The sequence below is a fragment of the Raphanus sativus genome, chromosome 6 (genome assembly GCF_000801105.2).
Source record: "Raphanus sativus cultivar WK10039 chromosome 6, ASM80110v3, whole genome shotgun sequence".
Classification (NCBI taxonomy): Eukaryota; Viridiplantae; Streptophyta; class Magnoliopsida; order Brassicales; family Brassicaceae; genus Raphanus; species Raphanus sativus.
In genome coordinates this window covers 14,588,297-14,608,847 of record NC_079516.1, presented here as the reverse complement: position 1 = coordinate 14,608,847, position 20,551 = coordinate 14,588,297, and the positions used below count along the sequence as shown (strand labels likewise).

General features: G+C 28.0%; 2 protein-coding genes, 2 long non-coding RNA genes and 1 other non-coding gene across 5 annotated transcripts; 2 read left to right on the top strand and 3 right to left on the bottom strand.

Moving 5' to 3' along the window:
• The first annotated feature begins 11,081 nt into the window (after window positions 1-11,081).
• LOC130496518 (uncharacterized) lies at window positions 11,082-11,616 on the top strand. Its single transcript, XR_008935672.1, has 2 exons — window positions 11,082-11,236; window positions 11,349-11,616. It is a non-coding gene; the product is annotated as an uncharacterized LOC130496518 (long non-coding RNA).
• Window positions 11,617-14,587: 2,971 nt separating this feature from the next.
• On the bottom strand, window positions 14,588-14,662 carry TRNAF-GAA (transfer RNA phenylalanine (anticodon GAA)). Its single transcript has one exon. It is a non-coding gene; the product is annotated as a tRNA-Phe (tRNA).
• A 674-nt stretch (window positions 14,663-15,336) lies between these two features.
• LOC108806943 (rhomboid-like protein 11, chloroplastic) lies at window positions 15,337-16,939 on the bottom strand. The gene is made up of 7 exons (XM_018579159.2): window positions 16,627-16,939; window positions 16,421-16,545; window positions 16,258-16,343; window positions 16,140-16,180; window positions 15,887-16,053; window positions 15,754-15,816; window positions 15,337-15,665 (listed from the first exon to the last, which is right to left on the bottom strand). The coding sequence occupies exons 1-7, from the start codon at window positions 16,859-16,861 to the stop codon at window positions 15,480-15,482; spliced, it is 903 nt and encodes a 300-aa protein (XP_018434661.1). The 5' UTR covers window positions 16,862-16,939; the 3' UTR covers window positions 15,337-15,479.
• On the top strand, window positions 16,891-17,708 carry LOC130495913 (uncharacterized). Its single transcript, XR_008934902.1, has 3 exons — window positions 16,891-17,025; window positions 17,196-17,315; window positions 17,576-17,708. It is a non-coding gene; the product is annotated as an uncharacterized LOC130495913 (long non-coding RNA).
• LOC130495912 (uncharacterized) lies at window positions 17,653-20,548 on the bottom strand. The gene is made up of 14 exons (XM_056987523.1): window positions 20,342-20,548; window positions 20,125-20,256; window positions 19,930-20,000; window positions 19,759-19,839; window positions 19,536-19,662; window positions 19,366-19,454; window positions 19,216-19,269; window positions 18,896-18,986; window positions 18,733-18,803; window positions 18,513-18,582; window positions 18,334-18,386; window positions 18,158-18,251; window positions 17,984-18,075; window positions 17,653-17,895 (listed from the first exon to the last, which is right to left on the bottom strand). The coding sequence occupies exons 1-14, from the start codon at window positions 20,487-20,489 to the stop codon at window positions 17,812-17,814; spliced, it is 1,257 nt and encodes a 418-aa protein (XP_056843503.1). The 5' UTR covers window positions 20,490-20,548; the 3' UTR covers window positions 17,653-17,811.
• Window positions 20,549-20,551: the final 3 nt, after the last annotated feature.

The window sequence follows — 20,551 nt, the reverse complement described above, 5'->3', positions numbered from 1 at the left end:
CTGTTTAAAATATTATTTTTTTTTTTGCTTTTAAGAGAATAACATTCTACATTTCAATGTGACTTTAAATTTTAATCTTTTTTGTTTAAATAACCAATAAAATTTTAATTAAATTATTTTATTTAATTAATTATACATTAAATAAAACGCATAAACATATTTTGCAATTTTTAAATCCATGTGACATACAATAAGATGATATTTTTTTCAGGAAACAAGGAGGCTATTCAATAGTAGCAAGATTTAACATAACTACTGATCTCTTGCCAAGTCATTTAACACTGATTGTCAATAAGATGTTCAGATTAAATTTGGATAATGACATAGTCTTAACATTTTCTACGTACCACTAGATTAGATTTCTTTTTGGTCAAAGACACTAGACAGGACTTTCTGGTAAGCTAATCAACAAATGTTAACAAAATACGAAGACAATTAGGATGGATCTATCGGCAATCTGAAGCCCACTCAGCTCCACTGATCTAATAGTTATATCCTTTCTCTGCTTTAATTTTTTTTTTCTTTTTTTCCGCTCATTAGACATTCGTGGGGAAGAATGACTTCTGATTATTTAAAGGGTATTTCACACTGGCCAATTCATCTGCTGAATGTGATAAAGAAAATGGAAACAAAGTGATGAATAATTAATCATGCTAAGTTTTCTAATAGCAACGGGGTAGCTAATAATTACCCAATCTGTCTAATGATTATAAGTTTTAAGTGGGGATGTGAGAAAGAAGAAAGCAAAGGTGGGTGTGGGTGGGGGTGGGGGGTGGGGGGGGGATTACACGCTTAACTAAAATCTTAATGACAGGGTAAATTCTTTGTAATTAGTATGCGTGTACGATCAATCTTACTATATAAAACTTGATTTCTCAAAACTGTTAATTAACATAATTTCTTACTATATAAAACTTGATTTCTCAAAACTGTTAATTAACATAATTATGATATGTGTTAATAAATTTTAAAGATTGTGACACGTATCAAAAATAAAAATTATATTTTGTTTAAGATTTAAAATAGATTTAAAAAATAAAAATTCTTATTACAAAAATAATATTTTATAGTTTTTTTTAGGATTTTACAAAAGGAATTTACACGCTTAACTAAAATCTTAATGACACGGTAAGTTCTTTGTAATGTGTATACGATCTATCTTATTATATAAAGCTTAGTTTTCAAAATTGCTAATTAACATTATTGCGACATGTGTCAATAAATTTTTAAGATTATGACATGTTACAAAAATAAAATTTTTCTTTTGTTTAGGATTTAAAATAGATTTAGAAAAATAAAATTTCTCATTACAAAAATATTTTTTTATAGTTCTTTTTAGGATTTTACAAAAGAAAAATTACTATTATATAATTGTAAATAAAAATGAGATTTATAAAATAGAAAGTTTTCCTAGTGAAAAATCCAAACAAAAAGAAAAATTTAAAATTTTATTTAGTAAAATATTAAATTAGTATAGAAAATGAATAATGTTGTCATTGACTTAGTTAGCATTATTTAACTTTTTTTATTTCATTATAATTCTTAGTTGGGGTTTGTTTCAATTTAATCTTTTAAGTATAATGTTTTCTTTAGCTCTAAATACAAAGTTGATAAAAATTCATATATGCAATCATGATTATAAAATACAGACATTAACTTGAACTTATGTGTGAAAGGTAAAAACAGATTTTTAAATTATAAAATAAATTTCACACAACATATGCAGAAAAACATAAAACTATAATAAAATAATTTATTATTTCTGTTTTTATTAAATTAAAACATCAAACAAAACTCATTGCATCGAACTGGCTCATATCTAGTTAACCAAATAAAGAAGAATATACAGCCACAAAAATATATTTTTTCGTATGAAATTCTGATTAAACTTTTAAGGGACAATTAAGAGAAATAAGCTTAAATTATGTCAAATATTCTTAATAGTTTCTTTGGTAATATATTACACTAGATGATAATCTGCGCCTTGCGCGGAGTAAATTTTTTAAAAAGTATATTGTACTTAAATTATAAAAATGTATATTTTGTTATCAATAATTTTACATTTACATTTGATTAGAGGTGGACATTTTAGTACCATTTGGTTTAATTCGGATCTTTATGGGTTTGGTTCGGTTTGGATATTTGTGCGTTTAGTTCGGGTTTGAGTTCAGTTAACCTATTTTTTTTTTCAAAAACTAAAGTTCATATATACTTTAAATTTTTCAAAATCTAGAAATAAAATAATATGTAACATATAAATTTGAAAAATGTGTGCCAAAATACTTAATATAAAAATTTGTCTAGCTTAAATATTTGGATAAGAAATAAATAGATATTTGAAGTGTTTTAGGTATTTTAAGTATCATTTAGCTATTTTAAACATGTAGTTATAACTATTTGTATATATTTTCAAGTAGTTTGGACAACTTTATAACGTCTTATATTTTTTGTATATTATTTTAGATATTAAATTTTAAAATAATTAATATATTTAAGTAATAATCTGGTTCGGTTTGGATCGGGTTCAATTCCGATTCTTTAGATACCAAAATTTTGAACTCATTCGAATATATAACCAATTTTGGCTAATGTTCTCTACTATTCTTTCGATCGGCTTTGGTTTGATTTTTTGGATTTAAATTTTTTGCCCAACCCTATATTTTTAATTGTGACAAAATTTTAAACAAAATGATGATGGTTCATATTGATTTTGGGTATGCAAATATTTTTAAACCAAAACCAATTTTACTATGTATGTGACCCAGTTAGTTGATCATTAAAAAAATGTTTTCGGTCCATTTAAGAAAAACAATGGACTGAAATTTAAAAATCGTTACAATTTCAAATTGTCAATACACACTTCCAAATATTCTCTGTCGATGTTGTGACAAATAGAAAGGGGGTTGGGGTTAGGGTTAGGAAATCAAATTTGTTGTGTAATTCATGTTCTCGCTAGGTGATTTCAATAACTTCTAAATAATTCTTAGTTTATCAATCTCTTGTAATATTTTCGAACAATATTAATTAATAAAATCTTACATTTGCTAGAGTATTCAATTGTTTCTCTAATTTATAGGAGACTAGAGTAGTCACATAAATCAAAATTATACCTCTTGTTTATTTACAATATATTATGGTAAATACATTTAAAAATCATTTTATTTATTTTATATGGTATATAATTTTATTTCAAAGATATTGATATAAATATATAGTATATTTTATTACAAATATTTATTATCGAGACTTTCTACTCATATGGTTTTATAAAATTTGTATCTTTGATGTAACAAAACATTTAAACCACTAATCTCAAAATTTTTGATGTGGTATTTTTTGATGTGATATTTTCTCGATGCAAATTTCCAAATTAAAATATTAAGGTCTCAATACTCTTTCAATGCAAATTTCACAATTAACATATTTATGTATTTTTAAATGGTACATAATTTAATTTAAATGATATTAATATATATATATATATGTGTGTGTGTGTATATATTATTTAATATGAATATCTATTAAATAAAGATTCATATTAATAGGATTTTTATGATCATTGTATCTTGTTATAACAAAAAAATTAAGTCATTGATCATAAAAACTTTAAAGAGATTTTTAACATTTTTTGTAATTTAAAGTCGTTTTAAAAAATTCAAAATATAACATATAAGAAAAAATCTAAAATTTTTATTATATGGTTAAATATGATTGTTAATTTTTTTAATAATATAAAATTAAACAAAAATGAGGAATGATACAAATTGTTATTAAATCTTTATTATTTATAATCATTTATTATCATATATATGTTAATCATATTAGTTAATTCTGTAGCTTTATTTAATAAAAAATACACACTTCCGTAGCTTCCTAGCTATTGATTCTTATGGTGCCACATAAACCAAATTAATATCTTAATTAAGTGACATCTAAGAAAATCTTTTTTTAATTAATACAAATTTAAAGTTACAACTTTTTAAATGTTTCTCTGTTAATATATAGGAAATTTTGTTGGCTCATTTCTTTGAAAAAGTACGGAGAACAAATTAAATCTATTTGACCCTTTTTGGAAAAAATTTTTTTGAGCATTTTAATATATATATGACGGTTCAATTTCCTTTTATTACTTCCACTCTGACAATTTAAGTTGAAAAGTGCTCGGAATCTTTGAAAAGGAAGATATATGATATTATTATTTTACAATTTTGTTATGCATTTAAAATGAAAATCAAAGTTCATTAGGAAGAGACACATTACCAGGAAATGCACCAAAAAAAATCTATGATAGCAAATCAAATTCTTACCCAATAAGAATTTATAATTTTAAATCACCCAACTTCTCTTCCCAATATAATCCAATTAATGCTCAGGTAGTAGCGATACGTGGATCCAGCCGTGATTGTTAATTTAATTGTACACTAGCTTCGTAAAGATATTTGATAATCATACTAATCCGTCTTTTTCATATCACTAAAAAAGATATATACCTTTTATTAGGGAATGTAAAAATTTATATCTCAGGCCATCAAGTTATTCATTAGTTTAACGTATTGTTATTATAAATATTTAGATTAAACATAAGTTTACGCCTTTTTATATTTTCCATAAATATGATACAAGTTTTATATATATTAATGTTTATGCGATCATTATATAGATATATATATATATATTATTTTGCTATTTTGATACCATTTTGAGATAATTTATGTTGATTTGTTCCTTCTGTATGTATTTCCATATCTAATTCATTAAACTGATTGTCTGTTCACTAAATTCAGTATAAGACATACATGTACTCATTGAATCTGAAATACTATCAGAGACTGATTGAAGAAATTCTAAACATAAAGTATTATATATCGGTAGTTGGAAGGGATCATAAACAATATATATAAGATATATGTATCATTATTTTTATCATCAATTGAGTTTAAGTTAGAAGCATATCTAACTTAACATAGTATCATAATCCGATCAAAACAGTCTAATTTGATGCCCAAAGTTAGCATATTGATCTTTGTCCGAGCATTTCGATTTTAATTTTTAAAGAGCCATCATTTTAAAAAGCGTAAAGACACAAAATATTTTACATCAGTAATTATCAGTAATTGAAAAAGATTATAAAAAAATTATAAGATAAATGAGTTATTTTTTATCATCAATTAGTTTTTAGTCATTAATTTTATCACCAATTGATTTTAAGTTAGAAGACTGTTTGTTTAATAATTATCTGCTAAATGTGGTGTTGTATTCGATAGATATATCGTAATCTTAAAACTCTCGTTCTGGAATAGAGAATATATATTTACATATTGTATATTCGTCAAGTTACTTTTTGTTGTGGAAAATTGTATACCTTCAATATAAGCTTTTACAATGTCCAGAATTAATCATTATTATATACACGTTTAAGGCGTAGATGGCCTAATAATATAGCGTAGTTGCCGTCTGTCCTCCACGCCATCCAGTCTTAAAGATTGGGTACATATTACCATGAGTTATAAGATTTTTAAGCACTTTTTGTGAATTTTTAGGGGTGTATTGGATCTAAAATTTGAGTTGGTTTGATTTATAATGAAATTTTAGATAATTTCAATGAATTGTGAGTTTAAAGTGATTTTTGTTGAATTACTTTAGAATATCACATAAAACCATGAGACCTGAGTACATAAACATCTTAAAATCACTTAAATTTTTTTAAATTTAACAACTTAAAATATTTCAATAACAATGGGTTTCAAAATACTTTAATAATATCAAGTTCAGTAACAGTGAAGTTTAAATAATTTTTTAGAATTTATGTTTAAATAACAGTGAATTTTACATTTTAATATAAATCACCTAAAACTCTCAGATGAATACAACTTTTCTATATTTGGTAAATTTTGTGTCGGAATATTCTACATACAGTTAGAAACCTCAACAAATGAATAATGTTAAGACTTTGATATTTTATTACTTTACAGAAATTTCCTTTTCTGAATTTATATATTTTAAATTATGTTTATATAGATAATACTTTATTTTACTGTATATTGATTAAATTTTATAGATAAAAATTTTATATTGTTCTTATTTGATTATTTGATATATAGAAATATTTACTGTAAATATAAACGCATGTTAATTGTAATATGACAAAATAACATCATGTTTAAAAATAATAAGAAAATAAAAGATAAACTTCACTGCGAATAAAAAATAAGCTATTCAATCATATAATTGATATGTATATAATTTTATATATAGTTTAATTATTAATTTATTTATATATTGGGAGAATATTTTTACATAATTGTTTTTAAAAAATATTATCTTATTATTTTATCAAATTGTGTCATATTTTATATCAGCTCTAATCGAAACTTATTTCTTATTATTAGTTTGTAGATTGTCAATTTAATATGAGAGATGATTTTATTAATAACTTTTTTAATAAAATCAACATCAATGCATAACTTAAAAGTAACTATTTCTGCATATTTTAAATCTAAGATGGATTATTTTTTTCCAATTTTTATAAACATAATGGGTAAAGACAGTCTACTTTAGACTTTATGTTCCATCAGTTATCATGCAAGCACATAATGCTGAATCTATTCGATAGAGTCATTCCCATTTAGGAGTACAAAACAAACTTAAGTTTAAAAAAGAAAGAAAAACAACATTTAACTATACTATATCGACATATACATAGTTTATTGTTTTTGTTTTATAGCAACCAACACTATAGGTTTAATTAAATAAGAATGCTTACAACTATACTAACTATTCTAAAATTTAAGCGGTGGTGGTCTACTGATAATATTTGTATATAATAAAATAAATACAATATCAACTATATTAAAATAGAGTCCTAATTTTATCTACCATAAAAAAGTCTATGTTAGACCATTAACTAAATTTAACAGTATATCCTAAATTTATGCATGTATGATATAATATTTTCCTAATAAAAGGTAATATAGATCCAAACAATAACATTTCTGGTAAAAATCTAATCAATTTTTATTACGCAATTATTTTTTTTATATTTTACCATATTTAATCTAGGCCTGTATGTATTTTTGGGTAATAATTTTGAAATTTATTATAGCCCAGTTCTTTTAAAAGTTATCATATTAAAATTTTATATAACAAAAAAGATAATAATTTATTTGTTGTATCATTATACATTTCATTTTATAGTAAATACAACAGAAAACTAAGATATAATACATTAAATAAAAAATATTTTCAAATATAATATTAACTAATTTTATTTAGTACATAATTTTTTTTTTAGAATACAACTAAAAAATTAGGAATAATTCATATAAAAATAATGTTTATAAAAACTATTAATAGAATACTGCAATTTAAATAAATAAATAAAAATATGTGGTGCATATATGATTAGTACATTTTTATCCAAAATAAATTTCCGATATATATTATTTTCGAAATAATATTTGGTTACATAAATCATAATTTATTTTCTATTTTAAATATTATTTTAAAAACTAATACTTATCCGCACGAACGTGCGGGTTCAATTCTAGTATATATTTACAATTAAGCAGTAATAATCCGGTGGTGACTATTAATATATATATACAATTAAGCAGTAATAATCTAGTGGTGACGATTAACTCTGGGTTCAATGTAAATCTGTTTGTCATGGTTTGCGTGTAGCTGAGAATAAAGTTATTTTACTTGATTATTTGCAATCCGATTACACGGCAGTTCAATAATAAAAGATCTATTCTTTGGCATTAAATGTATTTTTTCCGGTATCGACTAGATAATCGATATATACTATTTATTCTCACTTAATGAGGCAAAACAATGTCATATTTTAGATCTAATGAAATTTAATATGCAGACTACTCAACGTGCATTGACATTCCATCATGCATGCATTCCTTAAAAATGGTGCCAGAGCCGTCTCTGAATTATTTGTGGAAACTGTTAAAAAAATATTAATAGTATATTTAACGATGTAACTGAATAATTTTAGATTTACAGCTTTTTTATATATAGTCAATATATTTTTTTTTTGAAATTATCAGCTCTAAATTTAATATTATGTCTAAAAGTTTTTTTATATTATGTTATATATTTATTTTCAAATTTTTTTAAAATTTCTTTTATTTTTCAACTCGGATCCTGTTCGACCGCTCCACTTCCACGTGCTATTAGACGGTCTTGAATGAATGGCGCAGTGTAAAATTACTCCCATAAAATTCGACTTTCACTAAGAACAACTTCAATGCACGTTGTCTAGTCAGGGTTCATGGCGTATCATCACATTTTCTCCATGCATGTTGAACCTCGTATGCCTCGGATGAAACTGGTCAGGACTCATGGCACTATATACCAACTGCATCTGCATTGGACCTAGTTTGTCCAGTTCACGTCCTTGCAACGTTTTACCACTAGTTCAATGTTAAGTAGCCACATCTGGAATAAAAACGGCAATATGACATGTCATATGGTGTAAAATGAAGTACATGACATATTTTTTGTAGATGGGAAAAATATTCAAAAACATATGTGGAAGCATGTTATATATTTTTTCTATCTTACAAATATAGAATCCCATGAAATCGAGTAAAGAGTTAAATATCAAATCGGTGTCAATCCTTAAAGTACTGTATATTTTATATATATATATATATATATTTGTCTTTCTGTTTGTTTTGTACTGTATATTTTTCGTCTTTTTAACATAACCCAAAATGGTTATTGACCTAATATCAATAATATATATGGACGTACGCACATTCTAGAATTAGATACTGGACAATAACTTGATTGGAGCCATTGTCATAAGTAGAAGATGATGTGTCAAAAGTCCTTCGTCTGCATGTACGACTATATATATATGTATCCACGTCCATAAACAATAGTTAGCGTCTAGTCAAATGAAATATATAGTGTAGTGTGATGTCAATATGTATAATACTATAATACTGAGAATAGTTTTGACAAAATAAAGATGATGGTTACGTACATATAGTATTGGAGCGTCGCATCGTTGGGGCTTAAGCGATCGGCCAGTATGCTCTTGCCAAGAGATTAAAAGGATTACACTGTTATGTCTATAATTATTAGTTTTGTTTTAATCAACCAGTTATGTATATATTTTTAAGTGGGTGATTACCAGATCACACTCATCCTCCATTTGATTTTTTTGAAATGTTTTAATACATTGGAATCCGTTAAATGTTTCAATCTCTATATTTCTTTGACAAAAATACATCTTTAAAAACGCTTATAATTATTAGGTCTCGTTTGATGGAATCGATTGAATAAAATGCAACTATTGCAAGTATTTTAACCCAATTTTTAAGCAATTATCAGAAGAAATAACATGAAGATTTGATGTTCATTGTTCTACGCTGATTTTAATTAATTGTAATTTTTTATATTGATCTATATTCCATAAATATATATATATATTATTTTAAATCCCAACTTGTAAAGGATATGATATTTCTAAAACCCATTCGATATAATAGTTCTTCTATAACCCATTTCAAACCAAATTTGATTATAAAATCAAAACATAACAAACTCAAAACTATATTGAATCTGATTCCATGTCAATCAACATTGGTAAATCTACAATTCGATATCAACTGAGAGTGAATGTAATGACTATATCAGATTAGGTATCCATTATTTATTGTTGTTGTGTTTTCAGGGTCGGCTTAGTATGGGGGCTGGTCAGTACGATTGCTCTGGAATCCACTCCAATTTTGTTTTTGATTTTTTTTATATATATTGTACTAAATTTAAATTTATGTAGTATTATAAAATGTGAGTACACAAATTTAATCAAAAATTCAAAAACATGCAAATAACTTAAGAATATTAAAAATTAATCATTATATATGACCTAATTTTTTTTGGCAATATAAGGTGTAAATTTTTTGTTTGCTCAAGGATCTTTGAGACTTTGATAGTGTTTGAGCCGGGCCCTGTGTGTTTCTAACATATTTTTTTGGTCAATTGTTTTTTTTTTTGAACTAGAGTCAATTGTTTTTTTTGTGCACTGGATCAATTGTCTCTAACATATTTTTTAATAGATTAACTAGATCTGCACCCGCACAACCGTGCATGTAAATTATTTTCATTTTTATATATGTAATTATCTAATTTATATTAGTGATATATAATTTTAATATTTATCAATTTATTAATAGTTTTATAGCATTGTCAAATATAACAATTTTATAGTTTGCATGTAGTAACTTATTTATTTTTGTTTCAAATTATTAGTGATATCTCTCTTATTAAAACATGAACACTAATTAAAATATTACATTTTTTAATATTTACGATAAAATCCATTCAAATTAATATTAACTTAGATATTAATTTCCTTAAAAGTATACTTGTATTTTAGGTTTTGATCATATCACCACAAAAAAGAGGTGAATTAAATCACTTAAATTGTATCACATAATTAAATGATTTTATTTTAAATCACTTATTTATAATTGAGACAAATAAATATAAATTAGCATCATTTATAACAAGTGATATTTTTATTAATTTATTTTGCATCAATTCAATAAAATGATTTTCTTTTTTACTACTTTGTATCACTTTACCAAAAATGATACTATGATATAAAGTTATATCAATTAAATAAATGATGTATTTATTGTTTTTGTTGACATCACTTACTAAAATGATATATAATTTACATCAATAGAAAATTGATGCTAACTAAAATTATATAACTATATTTTCTCCTTAACATCAGTTTAATAAAAATGATGGTTTTAGTTTTTATTTGCATCAATTAAACATTTGAGTTAATATAAAGATAACCATAACCAACATCGATAAAACAGTGTACGCAAATATGTAAAATCCCAGAAAAAAGGAACCACTATCACAACTACTAGAACCAATATAGCTAAGAAAATAGTATAAACAACAAAAGAAATAGATCACGATCCTTAAGAATGTTGAGTGTTTAATTTTCTTTTTTGCTTTTATTTGATTGGTCATGTCCTCATATAACTGTTTCACCCAATAAAACAAGGCATATTCTTCTATTTCAGTAACTAATATTTTCATCGTCCTCTTCCTATTGCTCTCTGGTTTTCTTTTATCAGTTTAACATTTATGTTTAGAAAGTCATTTGACTCAGAACAAGAAGAATCAAGCACTTATGAGTCATTACGATGGCGATTTGGTTTCTTCTTAGGAAGGATATGGAAGTTTATGAGAGGTATCATTTTTTTTCTTTTCCAGTTCTTCAACTTTTAAAGTTTAGAAAAAATTACAAAATTTATATATGACTTTCTATGGGTATGGCTTAAAAATCTTTGGAAATTGTCCAGAGATACGAGAAGATACAACATTAATCTCAAATATGGAGGAAGAGTAGAAGTCTGAGGAAGTCTTCATGCCACCAAGGAAGAACAAAAAGAAAAGAAAGATGAAGAGCCTCAATTGAAGAAATTTTCATGACCAATTATGTTTATCTTTTTTAGTCCTTTTTCTCTACAAATTTATCTTCAAGTTTCTTTCTATTATTTTTCTTTTTCGTTAGATTGTATTGTCACAGAAAAAGAAATTATTAATAAAAATATTTTTTGTTTAAAGAAATACTGTGTAAACGATCATTTTTAAATTAGTGATTATAAAGATTTTTTTTTTAAAAGTCGATGTTAATTTAAATTTAATTATTAATAAGAATATAATTAATTAAAATCAATTATTGTAACTGATACTAATATAAACATCATTTAAACAATTGATGTAATCGGTAGAATCATTTTTTTTACAATTGATACATACTAAAATCAGTTAAATTAACTGATTTCAATATTTGTTTTTTCACATCAGTTATTAATAAAATGATGCAAATTCTTTGCATCACCACTTTCAGAGTCATTTATTTAAGTGATGCAAAATTCTTTTACATCATTTATAAGTAATGCAAAAATTTAAAATAAATGATGTTAAACAATGTTTTTTTTGTAGTGATATATATGTTAATCAAATTATTTGTATGATTTAAATATTTGACTGAATACAAGTAGTTTATGCTAATGACAAAATTTGGTGTAATATCTATTGCATTTTCAAAATTGCACAAGATAAAAGATACGAAACAATCACATTAATGAATAGTATATGAATATTGTTTATATAAAATAAACTTGATTATATTTTTGTAAACGAAACAGTCATATACTTCTATTATCGAAATATGAAATAAAACCATCTATTATATTTAATAACATTTAAAATATCACTTAAAATAGAAACTGAATACATTTTTAAAATAGCATTTGTAGACCTATTGTTCATATAGATGACATATTTTTCAATCATGTGATACAAATATTAACAAATCTTAATTGTTAGAGATCAAAGATTTAATAGCCTTTTGATGCCAAAAAAAAAGAGATCAAAGATTTAATTGAAAAAAATTATATAAATTTATATCACAAAATAATACAAAATTGTACATGGGTTTAATATAATTACAAAATTAATTAGATACTTAAAATGTTTATTTTAATAAAAATAAAATATACATCTAGTCTATTATTAATTACGAAATTAATTAAATATTTAAAAGATTTGTAAAGTGAAAGACGAATTATAACATTAATATTTTAAATAAATATGAATATATATTTATATAGTAAATAAATAGATTTGAAAAGATTTTATTTGGATGTAATTAAGAGAAAATCTAGAAATATCTATTTATAATATATTAAGGAAACAAATATATCTATCTATATTATTAATGAATGAATAAGTTGTGATTTCTCGTAAGGGTCCATTTTATTAAATATCACACATAGATGAGAAGTCATGACTTCTCTTTTAATATAATAGATTTGAACAACACGTAACTTTCGCATGTTCTTAATTTCTTTTCTATGTATATTTCTCTAAAAAGTAACTAAAAAAATCTCTAAAAAATCTTAGTCGTTTTTAATGCCTAAAACATTAAGAAGATACTATCCTCAATAACTTAGGTAGGGCTGGGCAAAAAATCCGAACCCGAAAAACCTAACCGAACCCGATCCGAAAAAGTAGCACCGAACCCGAACCAAAATTGATTAAATATCCGAACGGGTTCAAAGTTTCGGTATTTAAATAACCGAAATCGAACCCGATCCGAACCGAAATATTTTGGGTACCCGAATGTATCCGAAATAAATTTATATACTTAAATATATACATTGTTTTTATATATAATGTATATTAAAAATATTAAAAATATATAAGATACCTTTAAGTTTTCCAAAATACTCGGAAAACATATATAAATAGTCAAAAGTGAATGTTTAAAATAGCTAAAGTATACTGAAAACACCAAAATAGTTATATATCTATTGATTTTTTATCCAAATATTCAAAGAAAACCAATTTATATGTTAAATTAAGGTATTTTGACATATATGTTATGAAAATTTATATGTAATATATTATCTTTCTTATAGATTTTGAAAATTTAAAGTAGATAATGAATTTTGAAAATTTAAAAACATTTTAAATGGGTTATCCGAACCCGAACCGAACCCGCAAGATCCGAACCGAACCCGAACCGAACCCGAACCGAAATTTAGAAATATCCGAATGGGGATGAAATCTTTGACCTCGAAAACCCGAAACCCGAATGAACTGAACCAAAACCCGAATGGGTACCCGAACGCCCATCCCTAAACTTAGGGTCAATAACTTAGGATCAACGGTTGCGATTGCGAGAGTTTGCAGATGCGGATGGTCGCGGTTTTAAACCTTGTTTAGTTGTTTTTTTATGACTGACACAACGTTTAAAAATAGTTGCGTTCACGAGATATTTGTGACTAGTTGATTTTGAGATCTTGTAGTAGTTTAATAATAATAAATTATCAATATAAATATATTATATAAAATCATACTATTTTGATAAAATATAATAATTATTAATATAATATGATTAATTATAATATAATGTTTATTTATTTAATTAGTTGAAAGTTAAAACTTTAATAATTTTTTTGAAGATTTATATTAAAAAAATTTAAAAGAATATTTTGATTCATTTTATATGTGTATATCTTTGTATATGTATGTAAATTAACTTTTTAAAAAATTATAATGAATAGCTAGTTTAAAGTTTTTATAAAAAATTATGATATTGTTTGTGAATTTAAATTATATTTTTTAAAATATATATTTTTCTTTATAATATTTCCATTTTTAATTTTTATTAAAATTTAAAATATTTTAAAATTTTAGTTTTATATTTATTTATCCACATGCAACCGTCCGCAACTACTAAGGCTAATGTTTTTAATTTTAAGAATTTTGGAACAGTTGAAACAATTTATAGTGATTTATATAATTATTTGAAACATTGTCAACCGTTACCAATCGCAAAAGCCATGTTTGCGGATGGTAATAAGAAACCAGTCTTATCTTTAATGGATTAAAATGAAAGTTAAAAGCTTATAATTAATATGGAGTGGGTTAGTTTCTACGTTTAGCAGACTAGGACAATACCAATTCAACAATATGGTTGTTACACGTTATTCCATATTACAAGAAATAGAAAAATAAAATATAAAATTGCGGTGAGCGTGTGGATCGAACACGCGACCTTCAGATCTTCAGTCTGACGCTCTCCCAACTGAGCTATCCCCGCTTGTTGTTATATATATGTACTGTATTAAATATTCAAATGCGAATTTGGGTGCTCATTTGTTTAAAACTCAAAAATACAATCTTACGTGAAGCTGAGAATGGAAATACAAGACATAATAGTAACAGGAAGCATAGACAACACTAGATAGATCGTCTTGGCCATGTGGATAAGGAGATGATCAAGGAGATTATGAAGGAGAATGGATTAACCAAATGGAGCAAACGTGTGGGAGGGTGGGTACTGCAGAGAAGGGAGAGTGAGAGATGGTTTGAGGCTTGTGAGAATATGAAGGAAATATTATTAATATTTAAATGTATATAAACTATATTATAGAAATTCAGATATATATCAGTCTAGTTTCTGACTATTTTTTGGGTTTTAGAGATATAGGATCTACTCAGGTAATTAATAGAATCCGAACCATATCTTATTTTTCGGTTCGATTCTTCGATTCGTGTCCATGCCTACTTTTTTTACTAGGTTTGCTGAAGCAGAGAATATATTTTCTTGTTCTGTTGAAATCTCAGAGTAGTGGATACTGTGAGAACTCAGTAAGTGTACATTACAACAGAATGATCTTATAAAATCTATTGTACAGTTTCTGTCAGACTCACACACGGTGAGAAAAAACTTTCTCATGTGCTTAAAAGATGAACAAATCCATTGCATATAAATTCTGCTGCAAAAGAATTGGTATAAACATAAACTTGTACTAGAGCCTGTCTTTCAGTTTATACAAGTAACTTCATCAGTCTTATAACTTCATCTGACAGCTACTATGTACCTGAGATAGTAATGTTACACTGATTATATTTCATCACTTTTTGGAGGACTTTTGAACCTCTTGATCCACAGTTTCCGAGGGAAATTTGCTGAGTAGCCAAACCAACACAACACCGACAAGAGCACCAGAGAGATGCGCAATGTGATTAACAGTCTGCAAAGAATAGCCACCATATATAGTTCCTGATACTCCAGCTGAAGCCTGAGCTGCTTCCATTACCTAATAGAATCAAAATAAGCTAAAACATTACCATCCCATTTAACAGTTGTAACCATACTGAGTTACATGTTGAAAGAAAGACTCTTACCCTCTCAATAACGAACTGACCCAATATAAGAACTTCAAGGATCTTCCTCCAATCCCAAGACATCTACCAATAGAAAATGCCAGCTGGTTGATCATTTACAAGAACCTGGAGCAAGGAGAGAGAGATATAGTACCTTGACGAGGACGCTAATAGCAAACAACCCAAAAACAGCTCCAGAGGCTCCAACGGAAACAGCATTTCTCGGCAAAACTAACCAAGAAACCAGGTTAGCTCCAACACCAGTGAACAAGTAACACAGCCACAAACCAAAGCTCCCTTCCTCTTCTTCAACAAGCTTTCCTGTTTAACCACAAAGAACAAAAAGAGAAATGGTTTTAACAGATGAAATTAAATAAACTATTGAGTCCAATCTTGAAGTCTCTCACCAAAGATGTAGAGGAAGAAAAGGTTGCTGGAGAGATGGTTCCTAGAATAAGAACAATCAGGACGTTTTAGCATCAGACTGAGAGAAAAAAAAAAACAAAGAGAGCATAGAGGTCTCACCAGCTAGCATGACAGAACGTTGCAGTGACAAACTGGTACCAGGCTGGAAAATTGTGATAGAGATAGAGAGACTTGATGCTGCGAACCTAATTGAATAAAAAGTAGATAACAAATGTTAAAAGACTGCTTATTAATAAACTACTATCTTCAAAAACTACAATACCTGAAAGAAGTGATCTGCTACATATATCCCAAGATTGATGAGTATGATCCAGAATATGCCATTGGCTCTCTTTTGTGGCTTCTGTTTATCTCCTCCTTTACTAAGCTCAAACTGTGGCGTTATGTCTGAACAATAATATAAAAAAAAATAAAACCCAAAACTCTAAGGTTGTAACTTTTCTACTCTTTTGGGATTGAAAAGCTCACCGGATTGGCTGAACCTGCAAGCGATACGAGATTTTGAGAAGGTGGGTGGGCGAAAGGTTGAGGCTTTTGATGAATTGAGCTCGGAGGTTGAGGAAAGTGTGAAGCTTTTGATGTTGTTGGTAAGTGGAATCGGCGACGGAGGTGCGCGGCGGAGATGGGAGGGAGGTGAAGGCGGTGTTGTGAAACGAGTGGAAGATTGTGGGAGGGAGAGGCGGTGAAGGTGAAGCTGCGACATTTGCGAGCTCTCCTCGTTTGTATTGTACTCAGCAAGAAAGCAGAGCAAGAAACCTTCCTATGAACGAACAAAGGGACAAGCAAGAAATCTTTTCTGGTTCGATCAGACAAACCGGTCCGGTTAAGTGGAAGTTGGGTTGGGTCACACGACCTGGAAACATTCCGGTTAGCCCTGGATACAGTATTTCGTTTTTTTTTTTGGTTCGGTTTGATTCGATTAATTTGGTTTTCTATTTTTCGTCGGTTATTTATGAAATTTGGTTTGTTTACGGTTTGATTATATGACCGCAGGCCTAGCTAAAAGTGTACTTCTTTTTTTTTTTTTTAATTTAAAGGTTAAACCCGGGGTCAATGATGATACAAGCTTAACTTCCGGGTGGAGGTACAGCCCACAGATATACCCTCTCCTGAACATTCAAATGAGCCGAAAACAATAGCTCATATCCGTGTGGCCGGTGGGATTTTTGAACCCGGATTCAGCTTTTTGAATTTTTTAAGTCTCTTAAACGCCAATAGGCCACCACCGGTTTAAAGTGTACTTCTTTTCTGTTCTTTGATATCTACTAATTTAACTACGGGACAATATTGTTAACATATATAATTACAAAACCCATTCAGTTGGTTCTGATGGAAAGATCATTGATTTCTTTTTTTTTTGAATTATAAGATCATTGATTTCTACATCAACTGTTTTTTTTATGTTCTCATTGTGCAGCTTGAAGATGTAATAAACGACGTGGACCGTATCAAAGATGGAATGAGAGATTTTGTCTGTGCTGCTACCTTCAGCTCTCTACTAAACTGATATTCATTTCATGTTTTTATTTAACCATACATATGCTTTGAAACCAAAGATTTGAGATGTCTTTATGAACATGCATTTATTAGCTTACATTTTTATTGCTATATGGTCATGTGCCTTAATTTTGATCAGAAGTCATGTTTCTTTGTTTAAAGAAACTTGTCAAACCAATCTGATGCCTCTTTGATCATGAAACTCGTCACTGTGTGCCCAACTCCAGCTTCTGCTACGAACTGCTCTCTCAAACCAAACACCAAAAGACTTTCAGATCATTTTGTAACTGGTTGCATTACAACTATAAAGATTAGACCAGTGATGTACCTTGAAGTTTCCAGGAGTTTTCTTATAAGCCTTCTTAGCTTTCTTCACCGGAACAACTAGTCCACCAAGAGGACAGCGAGGATCCTCAGCGCCTGCAAATGAAATCCTAAATATTTGTTTTTTTCTTTGTGTGCTGGTAGATAATGAGCCATACATAGATTAGACTGTGCTCACCGTTAAGGAGGTAAAGAGGGCGTGGAGCAATCACTGGTACCGAGTAAGGTGCATCAAACTGAGATGCTAGGCCAGGAGCTATTCTGTCCCACACCTGTTTCATTTTAATGTATACAGTTACAAACTAATCATTTTGAGTTGTAGTCTGAACTTGTAGTCCCTGCCATGCTGCTTACCTTCTTGACAACTTCTTTGTCAATTTCACTCTTTCCCATATCAATCCTTGCTTCTAAAAACATAAAATAAAAAATCAGTGGATTTAGAAGAATTCTTGTACTTAATAATCTTATAAATTCATATCTATGTTTACTAAAAGTCTGACTTTTTTTTTTTTTTTTGGTCAATAAAGTCTGACTTTCAAATAAAGGTTTTAAACTGTCGACTCTTCCTTGCCAGGCATCATTGTCTATTGCCCATCTGAATCCCTGACCAACATACAAAGCTTTATTAACTTAAAGAGTCTTCTCAAGTAGGAAACCGTTCTCATACAAATCAGTTTAGTCCAAGTAGTTGTGGAGCTGCTTATCGGTATTTGGTTAATAGAAACAAAAGATCAGCTAAGGATAAGTTGGCACCTGAACACCGATCAAAGGAACAGCTACTGAATAGCGGGTGTCAGCTGCAGCAGCAAACCAGGCTTGCATCCCTGTGTTTGATTTCAAAATGATCAGAGTCAGTAATGGTTTTAATACCACCAATAGCTACAAATCCTGGTACTCAATTTGTTATATGGCTGACCTCCTAGAGAAATACCAGCGATTCCTATCCTTTGTGGGTCTATATCTTTCCTTTGAGTAAGATATTCAGCTAGTTTGATCAAATCCCAGACCTGAAAAAAAAAACAAAATTATCAACGATAGTAGATGCGATAATAATGTCTTACCAGGGCTGGTCCCGAGATATAAGAAGCTATTAACATTTTTGTGTAATTCTTAACAATTACTTTTACAATTTAGGACCATATACTTAAATATATTGGTTTTTAAAATTTGGAGATGGACCAATAGTTATAAAGTGAAACTAAAAAAAATGGAGCTAAGTGGAAGTGATGTTTTTACAGTATCAAAGATAAAAGGCATTGTGTTTCCATTTTTCCAAGATGATATAAGAGCCTGCAATTGAAATTTACACCAAAACCCACCATGTCAGAACTCAAAAGTCTACAGAAAGATTAATAGTTAAGGATTCATAAACAATTATGACTTTACATCTTGATAGGCAGTTTTGGAGTCAGCTCGTTCCCCGTGGTAGCGAGAGTCCAAACCAATGGCTACATATCCCCGTGAAGCATATGCCTTACAAAGCAAAGGAAAGACATTCTTTCAAATTTCAATATAGAAGAAAGCAAACAAGTTAAGATGTTTTTGTTTTTACTTCTCAAGAAATGGCCTTAACCATTCTTTGTTTGTGCCTGAGCCATGCATAAACACAACAGCTGGTCTTTTTTCTACACTCTTATCCTTCAAGCTTAAGATAAGCAAAGGCAATCTTCCTTGCTCTCCAGCCTTGTTACATTACATAAACAACATCTTAGTACATATAAAATAAATGATCAGAAACTTGCTAGAAAGACTAGAGAGAAGTGTTAATAAATAAATTACCTCAGTGTGCAAATGAATGTTTTCCTCATTAAGCATATCTTTTAAGTTATCCATGTGTTCCTTCGGACTAGACTCTGTTGCCTAGTTTGGTAATGAAAATAATGATTTTTTTTTTTCCTTTTGTATATTTATATAATGTAGAGAAGTTATCAATAATTAATAATATCTCACATCTGTAGATGGAACATCACTTTGAAATATAGGATTTGCCACTGGCTTCGAACGCTCAGCTACCAGTGGAACTGTTAACCAAGATTTGGATTATAATAACAGTTCATTAAGCAAGATAATCATTTAACTCTGCAATTAATTATGAAGAGAATATAAAAGAAGGTTTATAATAATAATAAGATCATTAAAACAAACCAGGGGCTGATCGTCGACTAAGAAGAACATGGAGAAACTTAGTTCGAAAGTGAACGGCTTCGTGAGTTTCCATAGCTCCGGTGATTAGGAGATTGGAAAAAAGAAGAAACAGTATACAGTTCTTTACAAGAACTGCAAGAAATAAAATCTACAGAGATGAGTAATGAGAAAAGAACAAATATTAAAGAGAAGATAAATGAAATTTTCATCAAGAAACCTTTGGCTGATCTTTGACATGGAAGAACGTGGAGAAACTCCGGTCTGAGCTCATTGGTTTCGTTAGTCAACGTTTCCATGTTGTCCGGTGATATGAAACAGATTGATGCAGCGCATCCTTTAACTTGCAGGCCTCTGTTTTGATCCATTGAAACAGAGCCTATAACGTTTTCTTTTAAGTTGGGCTTTGGTTTTGTTTTTCGGTTATTTC